The 23,653-nt window shown below is 39.4% G+C and overlaps 1 protein-coding gene across 2 annotated transcripts in view; it reads left to right on the forward strand.

Annotated features, from left to right (window-relative positions):
* Positions 1 to 23,653, forward strand: part of HOMER1 (homer scaffold protein 1) — a 76,048-nt gene that overhangs the window by 25,271 nt on the left and 27,124 nt on the right. For both annotated transcript variants that reach the window (XM_088130083.1, XM_088130082.1), the window contains 2 exons: positions 6,039 to 6,131; positions 10,336 to 10,475. In XM_088130083.1, the coding sequence (XP_087986209.1) occupies positions 6,039 to 6,131; positions 10,336 to 10,475 (233 nt within the window). The remainder of the gene's footprint in view (positions 1 to 6,038; positions 6,132 to 10,335; positions 10,476 to 23,653) is intronic.

The raw sequence follows: 23,653 nt of genomic DNA on the forward strand, positions 1-23,653 counted from the left end.
ATGGGAGCCATTATTATTTATCCACACCAGTTATGTAGAGGAGTTTGTCTTTTTGAAATTTCTAATTAGTTTGAACTTTATGTCTTCTTTAACCACCCTGCATTTACTATTTTTTACTATTATTCTAGAGCTTGCATTCAGATAACCAGGTTTCTATTGTATCTACTGAAGGGCATTATTTTGATACACAATTTTATATTCTATATATATACAGTATATATATGCTTCACATAATGTATAACCATATCTGTAACAGTGCACTCTATTTCTAAAGGGTTAACTTGCTTTTGCTTTGTAAAGAGCACTGGTTTCTTCCCCCCCCCCTTATCTCTTTGCTGAATGCTCGATTGTCTTCGAATAAGCAATTAGCTGAGTACAAGCTGTTTGTTGTACCAAGTTTGCAACAGTTGTGGGGCCCTACATTCTAGAAAAAGATAAGAAAAATCTTGTATGCCATTCCCTTGGTAACCAGAAGAAAAAGTTACATTTAAGTTTACCTTCCTAAGAACCACCTTTCACTTGCTCAGACCGTCCCAAAAATCCCTTGTATGGGTATGAGGGGATGTACTATCTGATTACAGATTTAAATGTCTATAAAGCCTCTGATGTTTGTTTTGTGAGGTGTGATTTCATCAACATCTTTTGTTAATGTGTTGATTGGGGTCACCCAGCTGTGTCTTGATCAAAATACATTTGCTATTCATCAGAAGTCTCATCTCAAGTCTTCTTATTGGCATTTTATTGAGACTTGGGAAATAAAAGGTGCCATACACTACTATTATCTCTTTTAAAACCAAGCACTCAGGATCTCCTATTTTGGCTTGGTAGCTAATAACATTAGCAGAGAAACCATATACAGTGACCCTCCATAATTTTTTTTGGCGTGAGTATTGCCCTCTTTGGCCTGATTTGCAGGTTATCACATTCTGCTGTTTGCTTGTGGCTTAATTCCATCATGCCTTTTGTTAAGATAATCAGAAACATTTTCACTCTCCTGGGGATATTTTTTCCTGAACCAGATACTCCATAGTTCATCTCTGCTTTCTCCTAGGTATCTGTCTAAAACTTGCTTTAGTACCTTGGAGAAGCAGCAGGATAGTTCTTAGTTGTGAATTGTTTAGAATGTCTTTTTAAGAGACCTTTTGATTCAGCAATTGGGAACAAGTTATAAGCATTCAGATTCTATCTCAGTTACAGGACTCAGTTATCCAACTTGGGTACTTTTTAGGTTTTAAATCAAAGCCTACCTGAGAAGCCTAGGAATTTTTAACCTTGTTAAATCTTGTTAAGAATTCTGTGTGTTGGACTTGACACATTTGGAGGGCACTCAGGTTAGAGCACCCTGAATTATATTACCTGAGGACCTTGACTAGCAATATATAATTTTATTTGGAAGAAAATAAAATATTCTTTGCATTTTAAAACAGGATTGGAAATAGATTTGGGAACAAGATAATTTCTTAAATAAGAATCTTGTGGCACCTTAAATATTAATTAATTGATCAAGGCATAGGTTCACAAATTGTTATGCTTGTTATACATATGCTTTTAAGGTATCACAAATGGTATAGACTAAATACATCCCTGGTATTTATTGATTAGCTACTCCCTTTAATACCTAAAATACGTTCTAATATTTGCACAAATTATTCATATTGCACCAAACTCTAATTACTTATGGATACATTTCTGAAAGACAGACGACCAGTCCTTGTAATTGGGGCTGTTACAGCATCCCTGAGGTTGCGTGATTGTGATTCAGGCACTAGGCAACTGGCTCACAATTACAACAGTCACAATGTCTCACAGTCACATAATCTCCATTTGCAACCTTCACTGCCAGCTTCTGATAAGCAAAGTCAAAGGGAAGTTCACAGGAAGTTGCAAATGGCAATCACATGACACTGCTCCTAAGGACCATGCAGGATTTGCTCAACAGTGGCAGCCAGAACTGCTGCAACTGCCATTGTAAATTGGTGAGGTCACATGATTGTGTTTTTACAACTGCTTTGCTTAGCAACAGAGTTGCCGGTCCCAATTACTGTTGTTAAGCAAGGACTACCTGTAGTTCCAAACAGTTCTATACAGGCTGTAAAGAGCGTTTCATGAAAATGTAAGGATGATAATAACTCTCTATCTTTCACTGTCCTGTGCTATCCTTCCTCTGCTCCCCATCTCTAAGTTTGAATAATATATGAGAATTAACAGCCATAGGTACATAAATAGGAGTACTGATAAGCATATATCAGACCGTGAATACCAAAAGAATATCTTCCCACTATTCATAATGATTGAGCATGAAACTGAGCAAACTCAGGGAGGCAGTGAAGGACAGGAAGGCCTGGCGCAATATGGTTCATGGGGTCACGAAGAGTCGGACACGACTTAACGACTGAACAACAATTCATAATGATTGGATTCAACATTTCTGCTTCTCCTAAGGAGCCTTTCTCCAAGGGAGAAAGGGAACCTTTGGATTTAACACAAAGGATTGTGATTCATATCCTCTGAGTCAAAGATGATTTAAACTATACTGTGTACAGGAGTGGCAATAACTTTCAGAATGCTGTGCTCAAAATAAATGGTTAGAAAGCTATATTTTGAAAATGAATGGTTAATATTGTAAAGCTAAAAAAAAAATCTTGAACATTCAGCAAAGGACAAGAAAGTGTTCTTATTAATCTCTGGGTAGAACCTGTGGTCCTGCAGAAATTGCTGCAAGCTCAGAGAACCCCAAGGACTCCACAGTTCAACCCTGAGCTACATATATTCTCTTCTATTGATAGATAGACAGCTCCCCCACACAGCGTATTGATGATGGAATGGCAGCATTTAGTTGAAACTCTACCAGCACACCTTTGTCTCTTGAAATGGTCTCTATATTTGCATCAAATAATTTGTGCATAATGCAGAATTAGCCTTATTCTCTCCGGTCAAGGTATTATACTAAGGATGTTTTACTCAGTAAAAGTGCTACACAATGCATATTGTGTTGGCAAAAGGTACCCCCCTCCCATACACATGTGAGCTGCATTCACTACCTATGAAGTGCACTTCATAGTGAACTGCTTAAAATGTCCTTGTAAGAAAACATTCACAGCAAGCTGAATTGACCCTGAATGGGAACAGGGGGAAGAATCCGTCAGGAACCAGTGGCCCAGTAAACCAAATTGTTTCTATTCACTGACCATATCTCAGAGACAGTATAGCTGCCATGCTGACCTAGGAGGAAGGGATAAATAATAAGGTCACCCAGATGGCTTTATCAAAAATACTCCATCATCATGCTGAAATTTACACTGTATCTGCCTTTTTCTTTGTCTTGTCTTTGAAATATAGCAGGCCGAAGGTATACAAGCTGCGGCTCTGGTTTTGCTCAGGGCTGCCCAGCAAGCAGCCAGAAGTCCGATGTATGTTGTTTTGTTGTTTGCATGCCTCATAAAATTATGTTGTGTCTTCAAAGTGATTTGGTTGCTTTAGGAGAGCCAGGTTTTGGCCACAACAATATCTACTCAAATGACTTGATCTGTCTCTTCTCTGGCTAGTTTTAAGAGAGAACGAAAAGGGGAGGGAGAAGTCCCAAGTGTCAGTAAAAATAATCTTATTGGATCCAAACATGTTTTGGAAATGAATTTCTTTCTTGAGGGTGCTCTAAAACAAAAACAATGCAGAAGAAAGCACTAATATGTAAAATGGCTCACAACATACATATAACAGGTAATTGTGAGTTGCCCAGAGCTGTTTGGAGTCAAGCGGCACCAAATTGAGATAGGTAGGTAGGTAGGTAGGTAGGTAGGTAGGTAGGTAGGTAGATAGATAGATAGATAGATAGATAGATAGATAGATAGATAGATAGATAGATAGATAGATAGATTCATTCTCCTTATGTCTATCCTAACTGATTCTGAAATAGTATGGCCTCAACTTGTTAAAACAGTGTGTGTGTGTGTGTGTTTAAAAACCATGTTTGTATATTTGTTTATCTTCATAGGTCTGTTTAGCTTCATTATCACAGACAACAATGTTGCTGTAATAAGCACAAAATTGTGTAACCTCAAGGACATAAACATTCTTAAATGTTAAATAGTGCATGTGTTTACTTCTGATGTAGATAAGAAGTAGAAGCAAAAAGACTCTCACAAAGACAAAATTAGGCACAGAAATTGTTTTATCTAAAATGTTGGTAAATTAGTCAGCGTAGTGGCTAAGAGGAATTGTTTTGATTCATACTGACAAAAAATATTGGGGACTGCTAGGGCAAAACTCTGAAAGGGAAAGACATGTTTCAGATCAAAGATAGTTACTGAATATCTCCATCTTTCGCCCATTAGGAGTGAGACTATTCAGTGGTGAAATCCACTTGATTTCTTTTTTTAGTAAAACTGTCTCATTTTTGCCCTGTAGTATTCTATGGCCCATAAATCTGAGATGGAATGTTTCTTAATCTTGAAAATGTTTCACTACAGGATATTCGTGTTCTGTGTTTCCTTACCTTGCCTAAATGTTCTCCAATTCTCAGCTTAAGAGCCCAAATGAACTTTACAAAGCATGAGTACATGTGGTACACCCTTTCAGGGAATGTCTCTTGTTTGTCTATAGGTTTGGTGAAAATAAAAGTTGTGTGTATATATTTACAATCAGTGCAATGGTCATAAGGGAGATGACCCTGAGGAGATGATCTTGCAACGGCTGTGTTTTGTAGGTGGCCACCCCTAACACTTAAATTACTTTGAGCCAGCATGTCCTTGAGATTTCTAGTCCTCCATTACTGTCTGTGAAGCAAGGGATTATCTGATAATGTGGAATATTCTTGACTAGCTCCCAATATCTTTTGACACTTGATTGCAAGATTTTGATGATAGGATCTGTTAGAAACTAAATTCATTCCAAGCTGGGCTACAGTAGACAGCAGGCAACACTTGTGGAGTGATCAGTAAACGGTTTTATTGCAGTAGAGCCCAAATCAGCCAGCAGACAGAGATGAGTGATGGCCACACTGGGCCATTCCTCTCACCTCTCTTACAGATTTCCAATTCAAAAGTTTAGGCCAATCTAACAATGAAAGTGTAAGGCATTGACCAATCATATGGTCCTGCTGCCTGTTTATGCTTTCTAAGCATGGACCCTCGTGTAGTTCCTCTCCCCTCTTATCTATGACTAGCTACAATTGCTACAGAGGCACTGCTTGCAGCAAACAACAGTGCCTAAGTCTTTAATCTTCTTTCCATGCAATGACCCATGACAGAGCTTTCCATGCTCAATGACCCATGACAGAGCTAGCCCTCCCCTGCAAAATGGCCTCACTGCTGCTCATTACAACCTTTTAGCTTCTTACCAATTCTTACAGTACTTTAGATATTATTGTAAACAAATCAAGAAAATATTCCAACAGATCAAAAATCAACATACGTCTTCCATTCATTCTGTTAGTATTTCTGGATAGCAAGAAGTTGCTCCTGTAGTTTTCTCTTTGCTTTTTCAAAATTTAGCAGCCATCATTGAGCTTAGGTACCTTCTCATAAGAAGGTGTTTTAAAATTTTGGAGTGCAGTAAGAAAACTGATTCCAACAGGCAGTTGCATTTAACCCTTGAAAAGTGACCTAGTAAATTATTTCTGAATTGTTTATAGATGAGAGCTGTCATTCTTAAGTGATGAGTTTCTATCTGTGGTTTGTGGAGTGTGGGGTTTTTTTTGGGGGGGGGGGGTAGAATAAAGTAGCCTTTAAACAATTGTTATTGTTAAAGAGTCTTATATCCAAAAGGCTGATCTGGTTATTATCATATTGGATCACAAAAGTTATATTTTGATTTCCCATTTGTTCAGCCAATTATGAAATCTTTGTAAGGCCCCTAAGTCATCTTCCCAAATGGCAAATATTTCTTGATGTACCTCCAACCAATAGTTTTATTATATTGGCTATCATTACTGACTTATGTCTTTCATATTTTTGCTAATTGCTGGGGCTGGTTTTGTTGAGAGCATGTGCTGTATAAATTTGATAAATAAATAAACATAATTATACAACCTTTGCTTTTAGTTTGCAGAAAAATTTCAGGAATTTAAAGAAGCTGCACGATTAGCTAAAGAAAAATCCCAAGAAAAGATGGAATTAACAAGTACACCATCACAGGTATGTTTGTCCTAGTTTTTGTTTTAAAATGGGTATAATTTGCTTTGAACATAGGCTTGATTTACCCATTGAATATCAGTATTGGAACATTCGTTTGCATAGTTTCATGCAGGCTGCCTCAGTCCTATGCCTGATGCACCTGGTATGTCTGTTATAGCTGAGGGATAATAGCTTTTCACTCTGCAAAAGTAGTAACAATTCATACACCAGAGTAAGCCGTTCCTTCTAAACCTCATGGAGATTAGAAGGATCCTTGAGTGGATCTGGGGTGTGAGAAGAAAAATAGTCTGCTTCAGCCTGGGTACAGCCGTGAAGGAACACAAGGAGAAACTAAGGCCCTATTTTCCTAATTTGCTTCCATGGCATCCATGGTGTGTGTGGAGGGGTCAAAATTTGCAAGATGACAGGCACGCCGTGATCCCATTTGTATGTGCAGGCTGTGTCAACATATATACAGCATATTGGTTTAATGTTTTTGTCTGTTTTGTGTTTTTTTCCCCCTAGTTTTGTATGCCACCCAGATTCCATTGGAGTTGGGCGGCCAATAAATTTAAATAAATCAATAATAATAATACAAAAGGGGTGGGGATTGTATTGTGATACCGCACCTGCCATCTTGCTGATTTTGACATCCCTCTGTGGATACCGCTGTTTACTTTACACAAATGGTTCCTTCCTTTCTGCCTGCCTGCCTGCCTGCTCTGATGCTCAAGTTACAACTGGCTTGCCTTCTTCCTCTGTTTTTGCCTCCTTTATACCCTTGTAAACTTAGCAGCCTCTTCTTCCTTCTCTTGTAATTCTTCCTTCTTCAGTGTCCTTACTTCCTCTTACCTCTGATTCCTGTCCCATCCTTCCTGTGCACACAGCCATGAGGCAGCACAAGTGTTTGACCTTGATCATCATAATGCAATTCAAGTTGTAAGTGGGGACATTTGTAACTTGTCTGCAACTTTGCTGTTTCTTCTTTTCTCATGTGCAGGTACATGCCCAATTTTCCCATTTCCCATTTCTTCATTTTGTGTTTTTAAACTCATTTAGATTTTTCTGCTTCAGATACTACCATCCATACGTATGTGGCAGGGTGGGATCTTGTTTTGACCACATATGACTGACATTCACATCTGAACATCGTTTGCTGATGTTGAAAAGCCAAGATGGATCAGTCCTATGGCTGTAGGCTAGATTGGGAATCTGAAAAAAAAACATCATGGAAAAAGGCAACCACTTCCATAGATTGTCAAGTGGAGTTGATTGTGGGAGGGAATTTGATTCCTTCTGTTTATCAGCCAACTGTTAATCAATGTGAGAACTAATCACTGGGGCCATGCAAAGTATTTGAAAGAGGGTGCTTTGCAAAGCATGTTAGTGGAAAGAAAGCACCCTTCTTTGAAGGAATGAAGCAGCTACATCGTTTGCACAGCTCACATAGCTGCTTTGAAAGCTGCCCCTCATTCTCTGTGCATACAACTGCATGCCGAGACAACCTGTTTACTGGGATCTCCTGCAAAGTGGCTGAGCAGACTCAGCCTGGGAGAAATCGGTGCCTGCTTTAATGCTTTAATGCTTTGTGGAAGAGCGGCTTTGTATAGCCACACTAATCACTGTATTGATGCATTTTCTCGAGTAATCACTTTCTTACTAAGTACTATAACCCCAAGGGTGGGTAAATTAATGCAGTAGTCTAGGTAATTGTAAACCAGTGTTTCTCAAGCTTGGCAACTTGAAGATGCCTGGACTTCAACTCCCAGAATTCCCCAGCTAGCTTGCTGATTGTGGAATTCTATGAGTTGAAGTCCAGGCATCTTCAAGTTGCCCAGCTTGAGAAGCACTGATGTAAACCGTAAGTGCCCTGAGCTTAAAAGGGTAGCAAATGCCTCAGGCTATTTCTCTTGTTAAAGATCTAAAAATGATCCCAATTGGATATTTCATTAAGAGAGATCACAGTAGGCTAATTGATTGTAATGGCTCCTTTTATTTATTTAAAACCATCCTACCCTGTTTACTGTAAAAGATATGATCAAGCATTGTTTTTTAATTTCATTATACTCCCTCTGTTTTTGTCTATACTTGCAATCTAATTCCTAAATACCTTTCAGTGACATATTTATAGGTAACTGTTGGCTGAGTATGTGGGTACCCTAAATATTTGCCTTTACTGAATATGATAGGGATTTTGAGGCTGATGGGCTTTTTCCTCCAAAAGGGCAGGTACTGCTTGATTTAAATGTTGTCTTGATCAGCCATATAATATGTTAAATGTGCTGTAATTAGACCATTTTTCCAGCTATTTTGAAATTTATCCATACAAGAAAGATATTTTTGTCACTCTTGATTAAAACAAGAGGAGGCTTAGAAAGAGTTTCAGTTAGTTAAGCACACTGCATATGTTGGGCAAACGTGTCAAATTGTGGCGGTTCTGAAGATCAAATAAGAACTCTTGTTTGAAAAGCATGAAAAATTGGATATTTATAGATTTTTCTCCATTTGAGAAAGTGTTATCTATACCCAGATATTTTAGGTATGTTCATGCTACCCCAAAAGTTGAAATTTGGAATATACATGGTCCCAAGTACCTTGCTAACTAGAGATATCTGAATGCTGGGTATTTGTGTTTTCTTCAAAAAGAAGGAGATGAAGATTTTCCCCACATTACTTAAAGGTTGAAATTCAGTGAACATGTACTGTAAGCTCAGTTGATAATTAGTAAAGACTGAAACATATTTACATTTGAACTCGTAATATAAAATGTTACATTTACTGATCATGGAAGTTACCATTCCAACACAAAGGTAAATGAGAGTTCCATTAAATTGAAATTTAATTTTGTTTACATTTAAATGAATTAATTTTAATTTTAAATTAAACTTAAGAGTTCTTTTAGGAATGTAATGGTATGTGTGGAAAGACCTTGGGAGACTGGGCAAAGAGAGACTGCCAAGGGAATGGTCAGATAAGAGACGGCATAGCCTGCAACTGGATAGTGGGGTAGGCAAGAAGCTCAGAAGAGACCCTCCGTAGTTCCTTGGCTGTAAAGGAGATGGGGTGTGGGAGGATTTTACTTTCAGACTTGCAAGATTCTGTTAATGTAAAGCTACAATAAAGTAGAATTAGCTCATCTGGTTGTGATTTCTATCTGGTTTACCCCACAAGGCCAACAAGGGCTGCGCCCTAAACATCCACTTCTTCGGATTTGATTCAAAAAGATGCTTCCAAACACTGGAGGGTGCAAATATGAGCCCCATCTGCAGCTCCTTAAAGCAGCTGTCTTCTCCCAGGATTGCACAGCTGCCCCCTCCATCTGCCATGGGATCATAAGCATCAATACAGCTGCTTTAAAAAGATGCAGAGAAGGGCTACGCTGTACACTTCAGAGTACCATAGTGGATTCAAATATGAGGCACTGCACAGCTTTAAACTCTATAAGAACATAACTAGAAAAGCCAATATGTCCTCTAGCCAATTTCTGAGGATGTAATCATCCATCCATCCATTTAGGCCTGTTTTGAAAGTGCCACATGGAAAGAGCAGGTGAAAAATTCTAGAGAAATAAAAGCTTGAGAATGTACTAAGGTACCTGAAAGTGAAGGTGAATGGATATACATTCACTCTTCTCTGAGTTTCAGTTGGGATTATTTTTTAGCTAATTCCACATACAATCATTAGAACATGAATGCAGATAGTATGTTGGCAGAATACGTCATTTTTTGTCTTTTTTTTTTACAGTGGGAGATTTTACTATTGTCGCAAATTAGGACAGAAAGTGATGACTAGAAAAGAGTGGGTCTTCAAGCTCTCAGGCCCTCAGAATGAGGAAAGCGGGATTGCAGTGTCATGCCACAAACTCTGCCCTTTGGGGCATATAGTATGTGTAACATCACAACACACAGAGAAAAGGGGTCAGCCTTGCATCACAACACTACAACCCTCCTTGCATCAATCTGACCGTCAGATATTGCTGCATGGAGAAGAAATTATTTTTGCATGATTGGTTAATTGAAATAATAGATGGTAGATGGTTTAATGTGCACACTGGCTGAGATCTCTAGCTATCCTTTCGTTTTCTGCTTTAAATGTTCAGTAGGATACTGAATACTTACATTTTCTAGGATCTACAATGTATATGATAGTTGTAGCATTTTATGTTATGTACTGGGATTATATTGTGTAGAAAATGCAGTATGTAACCATAATCTTTTTTTTAAAGGAATCTGCAGGTGATATTCAGTCTCCTCTTACACCTGAGAGCATTAATGGGACGGATGATGAAAGAACAATGCCAGAAGTGACACAAAATTCAGAACCAAGGGCTGAACCAACCCAGAATGCATTGCCATTTGCGCATAGGTACAGATTCCATTCACACATCCTTATTAAGTAATATGTACATGTGCTTTTTTGTTAAAGGGGCCCTTTTTTTTAATTTGATGATTTTAAAGATACAAGGATGTCTTGCATGACTGGTGGGCTTGCAACCATGGATGCAACTTGTTTTATTTGCTGTTTCTCTACTGAGATGACATGGTTTAATATAGAAAAGAAGCTGGTCTCTTCAGTGATGAGAACTACAGCAGAAACAAGAATCTGCCAGTGTGGGTATTTTTCTCTCCTATCTGCATTTCCTCTCATCTGTGCATCTTGGCCATGGACTTTATTTAAACCAAGGTTCAAGAGGTTTTCTTGGGGGAATAAATCAATAAAAGCACTTTATTTCTGTTCTTTACATGGGAAGCAATACTTGAATGCCTGGAATTTTGATACCATAGCTTTAAAAGGGCTTCCTCCAATTTTCTATTCAGTTTCAGGTTTTTAAAAAGCAAATAACACTTGCAACAAAACATTGCAGAATGCAGTGTTCTTATTCCAAGTGCCAGTTAACCATGCTCTTTTCAAGTCTGATCCATTTCTTTTCTTTCTCCCCCTCCAATGCTGGTGCTCCATGAATATGCACTGTCCTTTTAGGTGCTTTGAGAATGTTCCTAAACACTTTTTTAAATGTATACTTCTTCAGATCTTCAGATTCCTCCAGACAGTTATGCATCCCTCACATATAGATGGTATCGATACCATCCACATTCTGTACATTGACTATATCAATACACTGCATGTATCTCCTGTTTGGTGGGATGTGGGCAACAATATGTTGGTTTGCAAAGTAGTTTTTAGAGATTCTGGCTTGCATAGAATAGCCTGAGCATGCTTAGAGTAAAACTGGTTTGGGGTTGTGCTTGTGGCAGACTGGCCAAAATGTGCCAGAATTGACAGATGCTGTTCTTATTATCAGAGAATGCTGCACGTGGCAAAGGTATGATTAAGGCTGGTAACCTGATCTACACCTTTTCTATTAAACTAAAGAGCACTGTATGAAACCTTGTTGGACCAAAGTTATGATGGGTGGCTGAAGTCACTAATTATAGGAACATCCATTGATGACAACAGAATAACTGGGAACTGAATTGCAAACCAAATATATGAAGGAAGAGTAAATCAGATGAGAGGAAGTGGGAGATAGACAGACAGACAGACAGACAGACAACCAAATGTGCAAACACTGAGTTTCCAGTTAGTGTACAGAATAAATGTGTTAGGTGTAACTTTTTAATACATGGAATACTGGAAGGAGGTAAAAGCATTCATTAGTGAGATAATGTTTCTGGCTATTTTAGTTTTCTTCTTTCCCATTTAAAAAAAAACTTTAACAAATTATCAGACATTTGAGTCATGGTTTTTTAACAATGAGAAATGCAGACAATTTTTACTATGATATTGTATCCTGTTATAATGTTATAATTACAAAGAATTTATCTTAAATAGGTAAAAATTTTGGAGCAAACGAATATCTTTTTATAGAAAACCTGGACATTATGAGACATTGTCTTAAAATATTTAATATTTTTCATAAAGGGGTTGAGCTTAAACTTTTAAAAATATTTTTATATTATATAACACAGCACTAAAGCATATTTTAAGTGAAAGTACTTGGTTAAATTACTATGTGTTACTGTAGTTCCAAAATAGTAAATCTATTCTAAATGGAAAAAAATATTAAGATTCTATGAATTTTATTACCTACAACTATGCCTGAACACCTGCTTTTGTAGTTACTACTAGTCCCCTGCTGAAGTAGTCATAAACTTTTTCCTGAATATCACCTGAATCAATTTTTCATGGGAGAAAATTGAGAGGTATTTTAAAGTTCTAGGGGTTTTTTTTAATATGAAAGGTCTCTTTTTCAGTTAAGGTCAAAATATTTTTTCCCTACTATGTACAAAACTCTTTTTTTCCTAAAAGCATTGCACTCTAATTTGAAACTGAAGTCTAAAAAAGGTTGTCTTCATATCTTTATCAAATAGAAACATATACATAAGAAGTATCATTCCATTCCTTTCTGCTTTCTTTAGTCTGTTAAAGGCATATGCACTAGAAAGGCAGGTTATACATTTTTACATATAGAAATAAAAAGTATCTGGTGACATATGTGTGTTTTAGATTTGCAAATGAAATCAGAGCTTAACAATTTGGAGAAGGGCGAGAGACCACATGTGTGCATCTCCCGAGCTACCCCTCCCGTCTAAACACATCTTCTCTTGATTTCTTGACTTTTTTTCAGCAGTTATAAAGAATGATAACCAAATTGATAAATTTATGAACAGGCATGCTCTAACTCTGCTCTAACTAGGAGTTTGAGTACCATTTGGAAAAAACAATGAATAAGAGACATGTGTCATATTGCTATCTATTTCTAATTTCACAATGCCAGACTGGGGAACCTGTAGTTAAACTCCTGCTTCATTGTAACCCTCAAAATCCCTCACCCCTAACCATGCTGACTGAGCTCCTGGGAGGGTATTAATTAGACGTCTGCAAAATGTCTTGAATTAAAATAGTTATTTTGAGTTCAGAATTATTCTTGCAACATTACTAGAACTGGCACTGTTGCTTGGGACATGTCTGGTATGGTCATAACTGTTACAAAATTCAAACATTTTGCACACCACTACTTTTAATTCAACAACATCTGGAGAGCACCAGAGTCTCCATCCCTGTCCAAAAGTACAGCATTAGGTGTAAGAACTGAGCTGAAGGAGGAAAAGTATTGAAGACCACTTGTGATTGCAGCAGACACATGGCAAATTGCACATGTCCCTTAGTTCACTCATGCCTTTCATCTTGTTTCTGTGAAAAGCATCCTGTTGTGGCTTTTTGAAGCTGATAGAGACAGTGGGAATATTCTTTTAAAGTATGTAATAGCCTGAATTATGCCAACTTCCTATACCTTCTGAAAGCAATTCTCTTGGGCTCAAACTACATGTTACTTTTTGTAGTTTCATACTTCCAATGAGTTGGAAGTGTTTTTATAACCGTTTAGCTCTAGGCTGCAGTCCTAAAGGATATCTTCCTGAAATTGTTCTTTGCTTCCAAAAGTTAACAGCACTTTTTGATGGATCAGGTTTGATTACAAAGGCATGATTTACAATAAATGCCTCCCAGGCTTTGTTCCCTATCCTGTTAATAGCTTTTATTTCTTTTTTGTTAAAAAACTCATATAATATCAAACTATTTATTTAGTTTAATATCTAAGAGTGGCTTTTTATTCTGAGGAGGTGATTAGCTTATTATTATACAGATAACTTATGTGAATTAGAGAGGAAGCCATGTAAGATGAAAATAAAGGCTTATACTTCTTAAAGACTTAGCCAGTTTATGGTGGCACAACTTTTCTATGGGGTACAGTTTGCTTACATAAATGCTTCTATTTAAATCATCTGACAATGCAAAATTCAAATACCTTTGTTATTATTGGGAAAAATTGGGTGACAATCAGAATATTTTTGTGGGATATGATAAGCATTGCATGAGTGTACATAGTGACTCATCGCTGGCCCAATATATGTTTAAAAATGAATTTCCAGTAATATAATGTTCTTGATTTTCAAACTCTGGCAAAAGTTTCAATACAGAGTCAAGATTCTGAAAAACACCATACACAGACACACTTAATGTTTGCTTTTGCTTGTGAATTTAGCACTCCTTCTTGTAAAGATCTGTGAGATTTTGTTTGAATGCCAACCAAGGATCTACACTTTTAAAACCTTTTAAGTGTATTATTCTTACTGCAAGAAAATTAGCATTCTGACTGAAAACAAGTGGAGTTATTTTATCCAATACTGGGAATTAATACATACATGAAAAGTAACTTCTTGGAGCTTTGGAAAGTTCTTCTGAAGTTGTTGGTGACTTGAAGACGTTGCTGAATGCCTTTTAGTATCACAGGTGCATCTGTATATCTAAAGATTGTAAAATCACAACAGTGTACTCTGGATTGGATCTAGCAGAAAACTCCTACAGGAGGAAAGATTCCGTTTATCACCAGGAGGCTTTTGATCTATAACTTTTCTCTTGGCTGAACAGGGGACAGACCATCCTTGCTAATTCCCCCTTCACTGTTTTTGGGCAATTTACTGCCAGGGATGGGGTCCTTTTGAACAGTAAGGGAAGTGTTGCTGGGGGAGTTCATGAGTAGAAACATGTTTCAGGATAATGCTGTCAACAAAATAAAATTTTGGATACAATTTGATGTATTTAGAAAATACATGAAATATGACTAAATTTATAGTGATGGAATTATTTGCTTCTTGGATTGTTCTTTTCTGTACTCAGTTTTGGTATAATGCCCTAGAAAGAAAGCCATTTCAAACAATGGTTCTATTTTCAGTTTTCTTCTCTGTATAGTAACCTTTTGATAATGCTGCATATGTGTCTGTTATTGTAAGAACAAATTTGCTGCTCTCATTAAAGGCTTTATGTAGAATCTACCTTTTGTAGACTGGCTTGCATTTTATTATAGTTGTAGATCCCTACAGTGGAACAAGACTCCTTTTAATGAAAGATTTAACATTTGTGTTATTAAATTGGGATATCGGAAAATTGCTTGAATTCATATACAAATATATTTTGTTTAGATTTTTTTGTGTGTATAGCTTATCTTTCCCGATCTTTTGGGGATTGAAACTCTCCTAATTCCTAAAGATCTTAGCCAAAAGCTAAAAACCCTCTGCCCAGGAGTTCAGGGAATTTTAGTCCAATATATCTGAAAAGCAATATTTTGGAGAGTGTGGTATAGTTTAATCTGACTCACTGACTGCTAAAATTGTTTAAAAGCAAGAGTACTATTATAAAATCACTCAAACCATCTTTTTGGTAGCTCCATTTTTATCTCATTTCTCCTTCCTTCAACTGTATTCCTCTTCTTTTTACTGTCACTTCAGACTCCCAACTCTCATTTCACTACTACTTCCTACACTGGGTTCCTAGACAGTGTTCATTTTTTGCTTGATCTCTGTTGTCTCTTTTGCATAACACTATGTAATTTAGGCATTTTTTTCTGTAAACAGAGGCACACATGTTCTCCCATGCACTTTTCTTTCAAATTCTCTATCTTTTCAATGCTGTCCTTCAAACTACCTTTTCTCAGAAGAGGTAAAAATAAAGTTAAGATGGCAGCTGTGACTCTGTGATCAAAGCCCTGCCACTTTTTACATATCTCACAAATTGCAAAACGTAAAAATCTTCCTCCTGCAGATACACCTGTGTCCAGATATTCCATGCTTTCTGTTCCTGTTCTTAGTTCTTCAAATGTAGCTTTTCTAAGGCAAGAGTGGGCAACCTGCAGCCCTGGGGCTACTCAGAACCCCCAAGGACCTTTTGTGACTGCTGAAAATTAACAGCACGGTTTCCCCCACTTGGAAGTGGGAAATGCCTAAAAACTGGGATAAGTCCTAAAATAAATTCAAAAAATCCCCCAAATTCTCTCCAAAGCCCCATGTGTGATGAGGCAGCTACCACTTTGTGGCCCTCAGCTCCCCACCCCCCAGTGTTATGTGTTACCCTTAATTGTCAACAAATCCTCCACTCCTATTTTAACTTGTGGTTTCATTATCATTACTAGGATCAAAGTATTTTTAGTGCACTCATTTCTTGTAGCCAGGTAAATAAGGACTAGATATAAGTGAGATAATAGTAAAATAGGAGTAGCATAATTTAACAATTACTTCATGGCATGCTTAATTCATAAATTGAGGTGACATCTGGAAAGACATGCACTGATTAGCTATCTAGAAAACCGTAATATAGTTGTAAATAGGCTTTGACAGTCTGAAGGAGAGATGGCACAGAACTGATATCTATGCCTACTTCAAATCCTTTTCTACACTTCCTCCTGTGTAGAGATGCTTTGACCTTCTTTTTTTCACACTCTCTTGAACTGTTCGTTGAGGTGAGGTTCAACAAAGCTCATTACATTCTCTGCATTTCTGCTCTCAGAATCTCCCTGAGAATCCCTTTCTCCTTCAGAGCCCGACCCTCTGCTTGAGCCTCTGACAGCAGGGACAGCTCTAGGATGGCATCACTTGCCAATCTTAACAACTGGATCGTTTTGTAACAGGAGAACCAATCCCCTAGATAGCCAGACCACTAAGCCAATTAGGTTTAAATTGTGCCTGATAAGCAGTTGGCAACCAGTGCAGGTCTTTTAACAGAGGCATCTTATGATCTCTGTATATTATATGGGTTAGCAATCTGGCTGTCATATTTTGCACCTGTTGCAACTTCTAGACAGTTATCAAGGGTAGTTCCATGCAGAAGACATGGCAGTAATCAAGACTAGATGATATTATGCTGTGGATCAACGTGCCAAATCAGGAAAGGTAACCAAGCATAATTGTGCAAAACCATTCCTTGTCAAAGCTGACACCTACAAATACAGTGACAGCTGAGGATCTAGGAGCACAGTACATTATGACCCTGCACTTTCAAGGGGAATGCAGTCTATCCCAAACAGGCTGAGTTCCAATATTCAAGCCCAGATTCTTCATTACTAGCAGTACTTCTGCCCTGAAATCTAGATAATCTTAGCTTGTTCTTTCTCATTCACTCTACAATTGATTTAGACAAAGTTCAAGGGATCCTGGAATTGGATGATAAGGAGCAGAACAGCTGGATGTCATCAGCATATGGATGATACCCCACTCAGTCCAAATAGCCTCTTCCGTCAGTTTCATGCAGTTCTTGAGCATCATGGAGGGACAAGAGTGAACCCTGTGATGGACTGTAAGTCAGTAGTCTAGATGTCAGACAGTACAGTAATTTCATAGCTCCATCTTCTGAACATGGCCCAATAGAAATTATAGCAACTCCTGTATAACAGAGACTCTGAGGGAGGTAATCCAGCTGGGTAACATGGTTGATGAGATCAAAAATCACTGAAAGATCCAAGAGAATTAGCAGGGCTATATACCCCACATCCATTTCAGGCATTAGTTCTCCACCAATATGGCCACAGCAGTTTTAGTAACATATCCCTAAGCAATGGTTGATAGAAATGGATCCATATAATCAGTATATTTGGTTGCATTGGGAGGCCACCATATAACAAAATTTTACATTATTCAGTGGCCATGAAATGCTGACTAAATGTTGGGAGTGGAGGAAATGGATGAAGAAAATAATCATTGGAAATATGATTAGCAGCATGGTTGTAATAAAGTTAGTGTCTGTGTACAATCATGTCCTTCATCCTATAATAGGATATTCATACTTCAAAAGAATCAGACAATATTGTCCTTTGCTGGCTATATTTCCATATTACAGTAAGGTAGAATTCTTCCAAGCAATTGTAGTGGTGTATGTTGTTGGATCACTCCCAGTTGTCTCATTCACTCAATGTAATAGCTAAAGAACTTACGGAAAGTGTTGCAGTTTGTTTACTAGAACATTCAAAGCTGGGGCTTCTGCTTGCTGCTTGTCTCTGGCAAAAATTTAGAGGTGATTGGGGCTTCTAGCAGACTTTTAAGAAAAGAAGCCATTGATCCTGATTCATAGGTCATGGTAAGAAAACCACATGTTTTGTGGTTTGTTGAGATAGCAGGAAGTAGGAACAAACAAGCAGCATATACCAACCATGTATCTGGAGGTTGAGTCATGGCAACTGGACTTCTTTTCTTTTGGTTTGATATGCTTTGCTGTTTGTCCAAGCAGCTTCAGTCTAGAAAGTTGGTTGGGGGGACCCCATAAATGTCTTCCAGGGTGGCTGCGTTTCTCACTAACATGATGGGCTCGTTGAAGGGACAATAGGAGATGTGATTAGTAGAGCCTTTGGGATGTGGATGTCTTGTTCCTAATCCTTCACTCATCCCCAAGTGGGTCGTTAAATGCTGCCTCCCTGGTGAACTTGTGAAGTGGTCTTAATCTTCCTGGGGACTGATGAAAGATGGGAGGCAAGTTATGTCTGAGGCCTCCACCTCTATTGAGGGAAGGATTTTCCACTTTGGCATAAATGGATTCCTTCACTCCTCTCTCAAACCACCTATCTTCTCTATATAGAATGTGAACATTATTGTCCTCAAATGAGTCCTTTTTCCTTTAGATGAGGGTAAACTGCTGATTCTGGTCCTGTGTTGTTGTTCCTCCTGTGCTGGGCCATCCTCTTGTGTAAAGGCTGTTTGGTTTTTCCAATGTAATGCTCTGAACACTCCTCACTGCACTGGATTGCATATACTACATTGCTCTTCTTATGTTTTGGTGTTCGAACTTTAGGGTGTACAAGCCTCTGTCTCACTGTGTTAGTTGGTTTGAAAAACACAGGTATGTGGTGTTTTCCAAATATCCGTTTTATCTTCTCAGCCATGTATAGAATGACAAAATTCTTCCATTGACTCTGGGTCTCAGCTCTGTCTGTCATTTTTTTGTTGGATCTAGAAGTGGATTTAATAAAGGCCCAATTTGGATACCCACAGGCCTTCAGAGCTGTCCTCAGGTGTCTGTTTTCTTTCTTTTTGGCGTCTATGGAGGGGATGGTTTCTGCCCTGTGGTATAATGTCCTGATGACTCCTAGTTTGTGCTGCAGTGGATGGTGGGAGTCAAACTGCAGGTATTGGTCTGTGTGTGTGTGTTTCCTGTAAATCCCTATTTCTAGCTTGCCACAGGTCCCAATTAGAACCTCACAGTCTAGAAATGCCAACCTGTTGTCCTTGGTGTCTTCCCTGGTGAACTTGATGTTTGAGTCTATGGTGCTTATATGGTCTGTGAAAGCCTGTACCTCCTGGACTCTGATTTTAGCCCAGGTGTCATCCACATACCTGAACCAGTGGGTTGGTGCTATTCCCTGGAAAGAGCTGTGAGCTTTCTTCTCCACTTCTTCCATGTATAGGTTGGCAACAATGGGTGACATGGGGGAACCCATGGCACAGCCGTGTTTCTGTCTGTAGGAGTCACCTCTGTAAGTGAAGTAAGTGGTGTTGAGGCACAGGTCCAGGAGGTGGCTGATCTGGTCTGGGTTGAGGTTGCTTCTCCTGTCGAGGGTGCTGTCATCTTCTAGTCTCTTCCAACCGCTGTTAGGGCATCAGTGATGGGGATGCTGGTGAAGAGCGAGGTGACATCAAAGGATACCATGGTTTCATCTGCATTCAGTTTCAGGACTCTTACTTTAGAAGCCCCCTTCATGGATCACTGCCTTGTCGTGGCGAAGGGGCTTGCGTAACTCAGTGAAGCCATGAGCTATACCGTGCAGGGCCACCCAAGACGGACAGGTCATGACAGAGAGTTCTGACAAAATGTGGTCCACTGGAGAAGGAAATGGCAACCCACTCCAGTATCCTTGCCAAGAAAACCCCATGGACAATGTTAAAAGGCTAAAAGATATGATGCCGGAAGATGAGCCCCTCAGGTCGGAAGGTGTCCAATATGCTACTGGGGAAGAGCGGAGGGCATTTCCAAGTAGCTCCAGAAAGAGTGAAGCGGCTGGGCCAAAGCCGAAAGGACGTTCAGCTGTGGATGTATCTGGAAGCGAAAAGAAGGTCCGATGCTGTAAAGAACAATATTGTATAGGTACCTGGAATGTAAGATCTATGAACCAAGGCAAGCTGGATGTGGTCAAACATGAGATGACAAGATTGAACGTCGACATCTTGGGAATCAGCGAACTGAAATGGACGGGAATGGGTGAATTTAATTCGGGTGACCATTATATCTACTACTGTGGGCAAGAAACCCTTAGAAGAAATGGAGTTGCACTCATAGTGAATAAGAGAGTGGGAAAGGCAGTAATGGGGTACAACCTCAAAAACGACAGAATGATCTCAGTGCGTATCCAAGGCAAACCATTCAATATCACAGTCATCCAAGTCTATGCCCCAACCACTGATGCTGAAGAAGCTGAAGTTGACCGCTTCTATGAAGACCTACAACACCTTCTAGAACTAGCACCAAAAAAAGATGTCCTTTTCATCATAGGGGATTGGAATGCTAAAGTAGGAAGTCAAGGAGTAATCAGAATAACAGGCAAATTTGGCCTTGGAGTACAAAATGAAGCAGGGCAAAGGCTAATAGAGTTCTGTCAAGAGAACAAGCTAGTCATAGCAAACACTCTTTTCCAACAACACAAGAGACGACTCTACACATGGACATCACCAGATGGTCAATACCGAAACCAGATTGATTATATACTTTGCAGCCAAAGATGGAGAAGCTCTATACAGACAGCAAAAACAAGACCAGGAGCTGACTGTGGCTCAGATCATGAGCTTCTTACTGCAAAATTTAGGCTTAAATTGAAGAATGTAGGGAAAACCACTAGACCACTCAGGTATGACTTAGATCATATTCCTGGTGAGTACACAGTGAAGGTGATGAATAGATTTAGAGGATTAGATTTGGTAGACAGAGTGCCTGAAGAACTATGGACGGAGGTCCGTAACATTGTACAGGAGGCAGCAACTAAAACCATCCCAAAGAAAAAGAAATGCAAGAAAGCAAAATGGCTGTCTGATGAGGCTTTACAAATAGCTGTGGAAAGAAGGAATGCGAAAAGCAAGGGTGAAAGGGAAAGATATAAGCAACTGAATGCAGATTTCCAGAGAATAGCCAGGAGAGATAAGAAGGCCTTCTTAAATGAACAATGCAAAGAAATTGAGGAAAACAATAGAATGGGGAAGACTAGAGATCTCTTCAAGAAAATTGGAGATATGAAAGGAACGTTTAGTGCAAAGATGGGCATGATAAAGGACAAAAAAGGCAGGGACCTAACAGAAGCAGAAGAGATTAAGAAGAGGTGGCAAGAATACACAGAAGAACTATACAAGAAAGATCTTAATGTCCCTGATGTCCACGCTGGTGTGATCACTGACCTGAGCCAGACATCCTAGAGAGTGAAGTCAAGTGGGCCTTAGGAAGCATTGCTAACAACAAAGCTAGTGGAGATGACAGTATTCCAGCTGAGTTATTTAAAATACTAAAAGATGATGGTGTTAAAGTGCTGCACTCAATATGCCAGCAAGTTTGGAAAACGCAACAGTGGCCACGGGATTGGAAAAGGTCAGTTTACGTTCCAATTCCAAAGAAGGGCAACGCCAAAGAATGCTCAAACTATCGCACAATTGCACTCATTTCACATGCTAGCAAGGTTATGCTCAAAATCCTACAAGCTAGACTTCAGCAATATATGAACCGAGAACTACCGGATGTACAAGCTGGGTTTCGAAGAGGCAGAGGAACTAGAGATCAAATCGCCAACATTCGCTGGATCATGGAGAAAGCACGAGAGTTCCAGAAAAATATCTACTTCTGCTTCATTGACTATGCAAAAGCCTTTGATTGTGTGGATCACAACAAACTGTGGCAAATTCTTAAAGAGATGGAAATACCAGACCACCTTACCTGTCTCCTGAGAAATCTGTATGCGGGCCAAGAAGCAACAGTTAGAACCGGTCATGGAACAACCGATTGGTTCAAAATAGGGAAAGGTGTACGACAAGGCTGTATACTGTCACCCTGCTTATTTAACCTATATGCAGAGTACATCATGAGAAATGCCAGGCTGGAAGAATCACAAGCCGGAATTAAGATTGCAGGGAGAATCATCAACAACCTCAGATATGCGGACGATACCACCCTAATGGCAGAAAGTGAAGAAGAACTAAAGAGCCTCTTGATGAGGGTGAAAGAGGAGAGTGCAAAAGCTGGCTTGAAACTCAACATTAAAAAAACTAAGATCATGGCATCTGGACCCATCAATTCCTGGGAAATAGAAGGGGTAGAAATGGAAGCAGTAACAGACTTCATTTATTTGGGCTCCAAGATCACCGCAGACGGAGACTGCAGCCATGAAATTAAAAGACGCTTGCTCCTTGGGAGGAAAGCTATGGCAAGCCTAGATAGCATATTAAAAAGCAGAGACGTCACCTTGCCGACAAAGATCCGCATAGTCAAAGCTATGGTTTTTCCAGTAGTAATGTATGGCTGTGAGAGCTGGACCATAAAAAAGGCCGAGCGCCGAAGAATTGATGCCTTTGAACTGTGGTGCTGGAGAAGACTCTTAAGAGTCCCCTGGACTGCTAGGAGGTCAAACCAGTCAATCTTAAAGGAAATCAACCCTGATTGCTCATTGGAAGGATCGATAATGAAGCTCAAGCTCAGATATTTTGGCCACCTAATGCGAAGAGAGATCTCTTTGGAGAAGACCCTGATGCTGGGAAAGATTGAAGGCAAAAGGAGAAGAGGACGGCAGAGGATGAGATGGTTAGATAGCATCACTGAAGCAATGAGCATGAAACTGAGCAAACTCAGGGAGGCAGTGAAGGACAGGAAGGCCTGGCGCAATATGGTTCATGGGGTCACGAAGAGTCGGACACGACTTAACGACTAAACAACAACAAACAACTTTAGAAGCAAATTCTTCAGAATTATGAATGTGGTGGTCAGTGTGTCCAACCAGAGGTGCTAGTATGGTGGCAAGGTGTTTAGCAATATTATATGTTGCTGAATTAATGCTGCTGATAATGGGTCTGAGGGGTGCTCCTTCCTTGTGGATCTTAGGGAGTCCGTAGAAGCAGGGATGGCTTCTCCAGGATACAGGCGGTGGTAGGTTGCCCTATCGATGGCGCCCTCTTGTTCCAATTGTTTCAAGCTGTCTATCACCTTTTTCTTATAATTGCTGGTGGGGGTCTCTTTTCAGTTTTTCATGTGTGGTGGTCATCCAAGAGTGAATTAATTTTATTGTGGTAGTCTGCAGAGGTCAGGACAGCTGTGCATCTTCCTTTGTTTGCTGGCAGGATGGTAATGGTTTCATCTTTGCTGAGGGCTGTCAGGGCTCTCCTCTCTTGGGTGGTAAGGTTGGGTGGAGGAGGTTGGGCACCGGTTAGTACTGTGGAGATTTTCAGCCAGAGTTGTTTTGCTTCTTCAATGGGTAGATTGTTGTTGCAGATGGCAGATTCTGTGGTTTTGATGAACTCCACCACAGGAACATACTTGGGAGTGATGGCAAAGTTGAGGCCTTTGGCTAGGGCATCTCTCTCTGACTAGGTGAGTTTCCTGTCTGAGAGGTTCTTCACCCACATGTTCTTTTTGTCCTCTGTTGTCTCGTCCTTGTTATTCCTCCCAGCGAGTTCTTCAGCTCTTTGTTTCTGCTTGCTGCAGGAGAGAAGGATGTCAGATTTCTTGGTTTGTCTTTCCTTCACTTTGTGGTGTTGGGC

The sequence above is a fragment of the Python bivittatus genome, unplaced genomic scaffold (assembly GCF_059951505.1).
Source record: "Python bivittatus isolate LINGU-HERP-01145 unplaced genomic scaffold, Pbiv_v1 ctg000850_np1212, whole genome shotgun sequence".
In the NCBI taxonomy this organism is placed as follows: Eukaryota; Metazoa; Chordata; class Lepidosauria; order Squamata; family Pythonidae; genus Python; species Python bivittatus.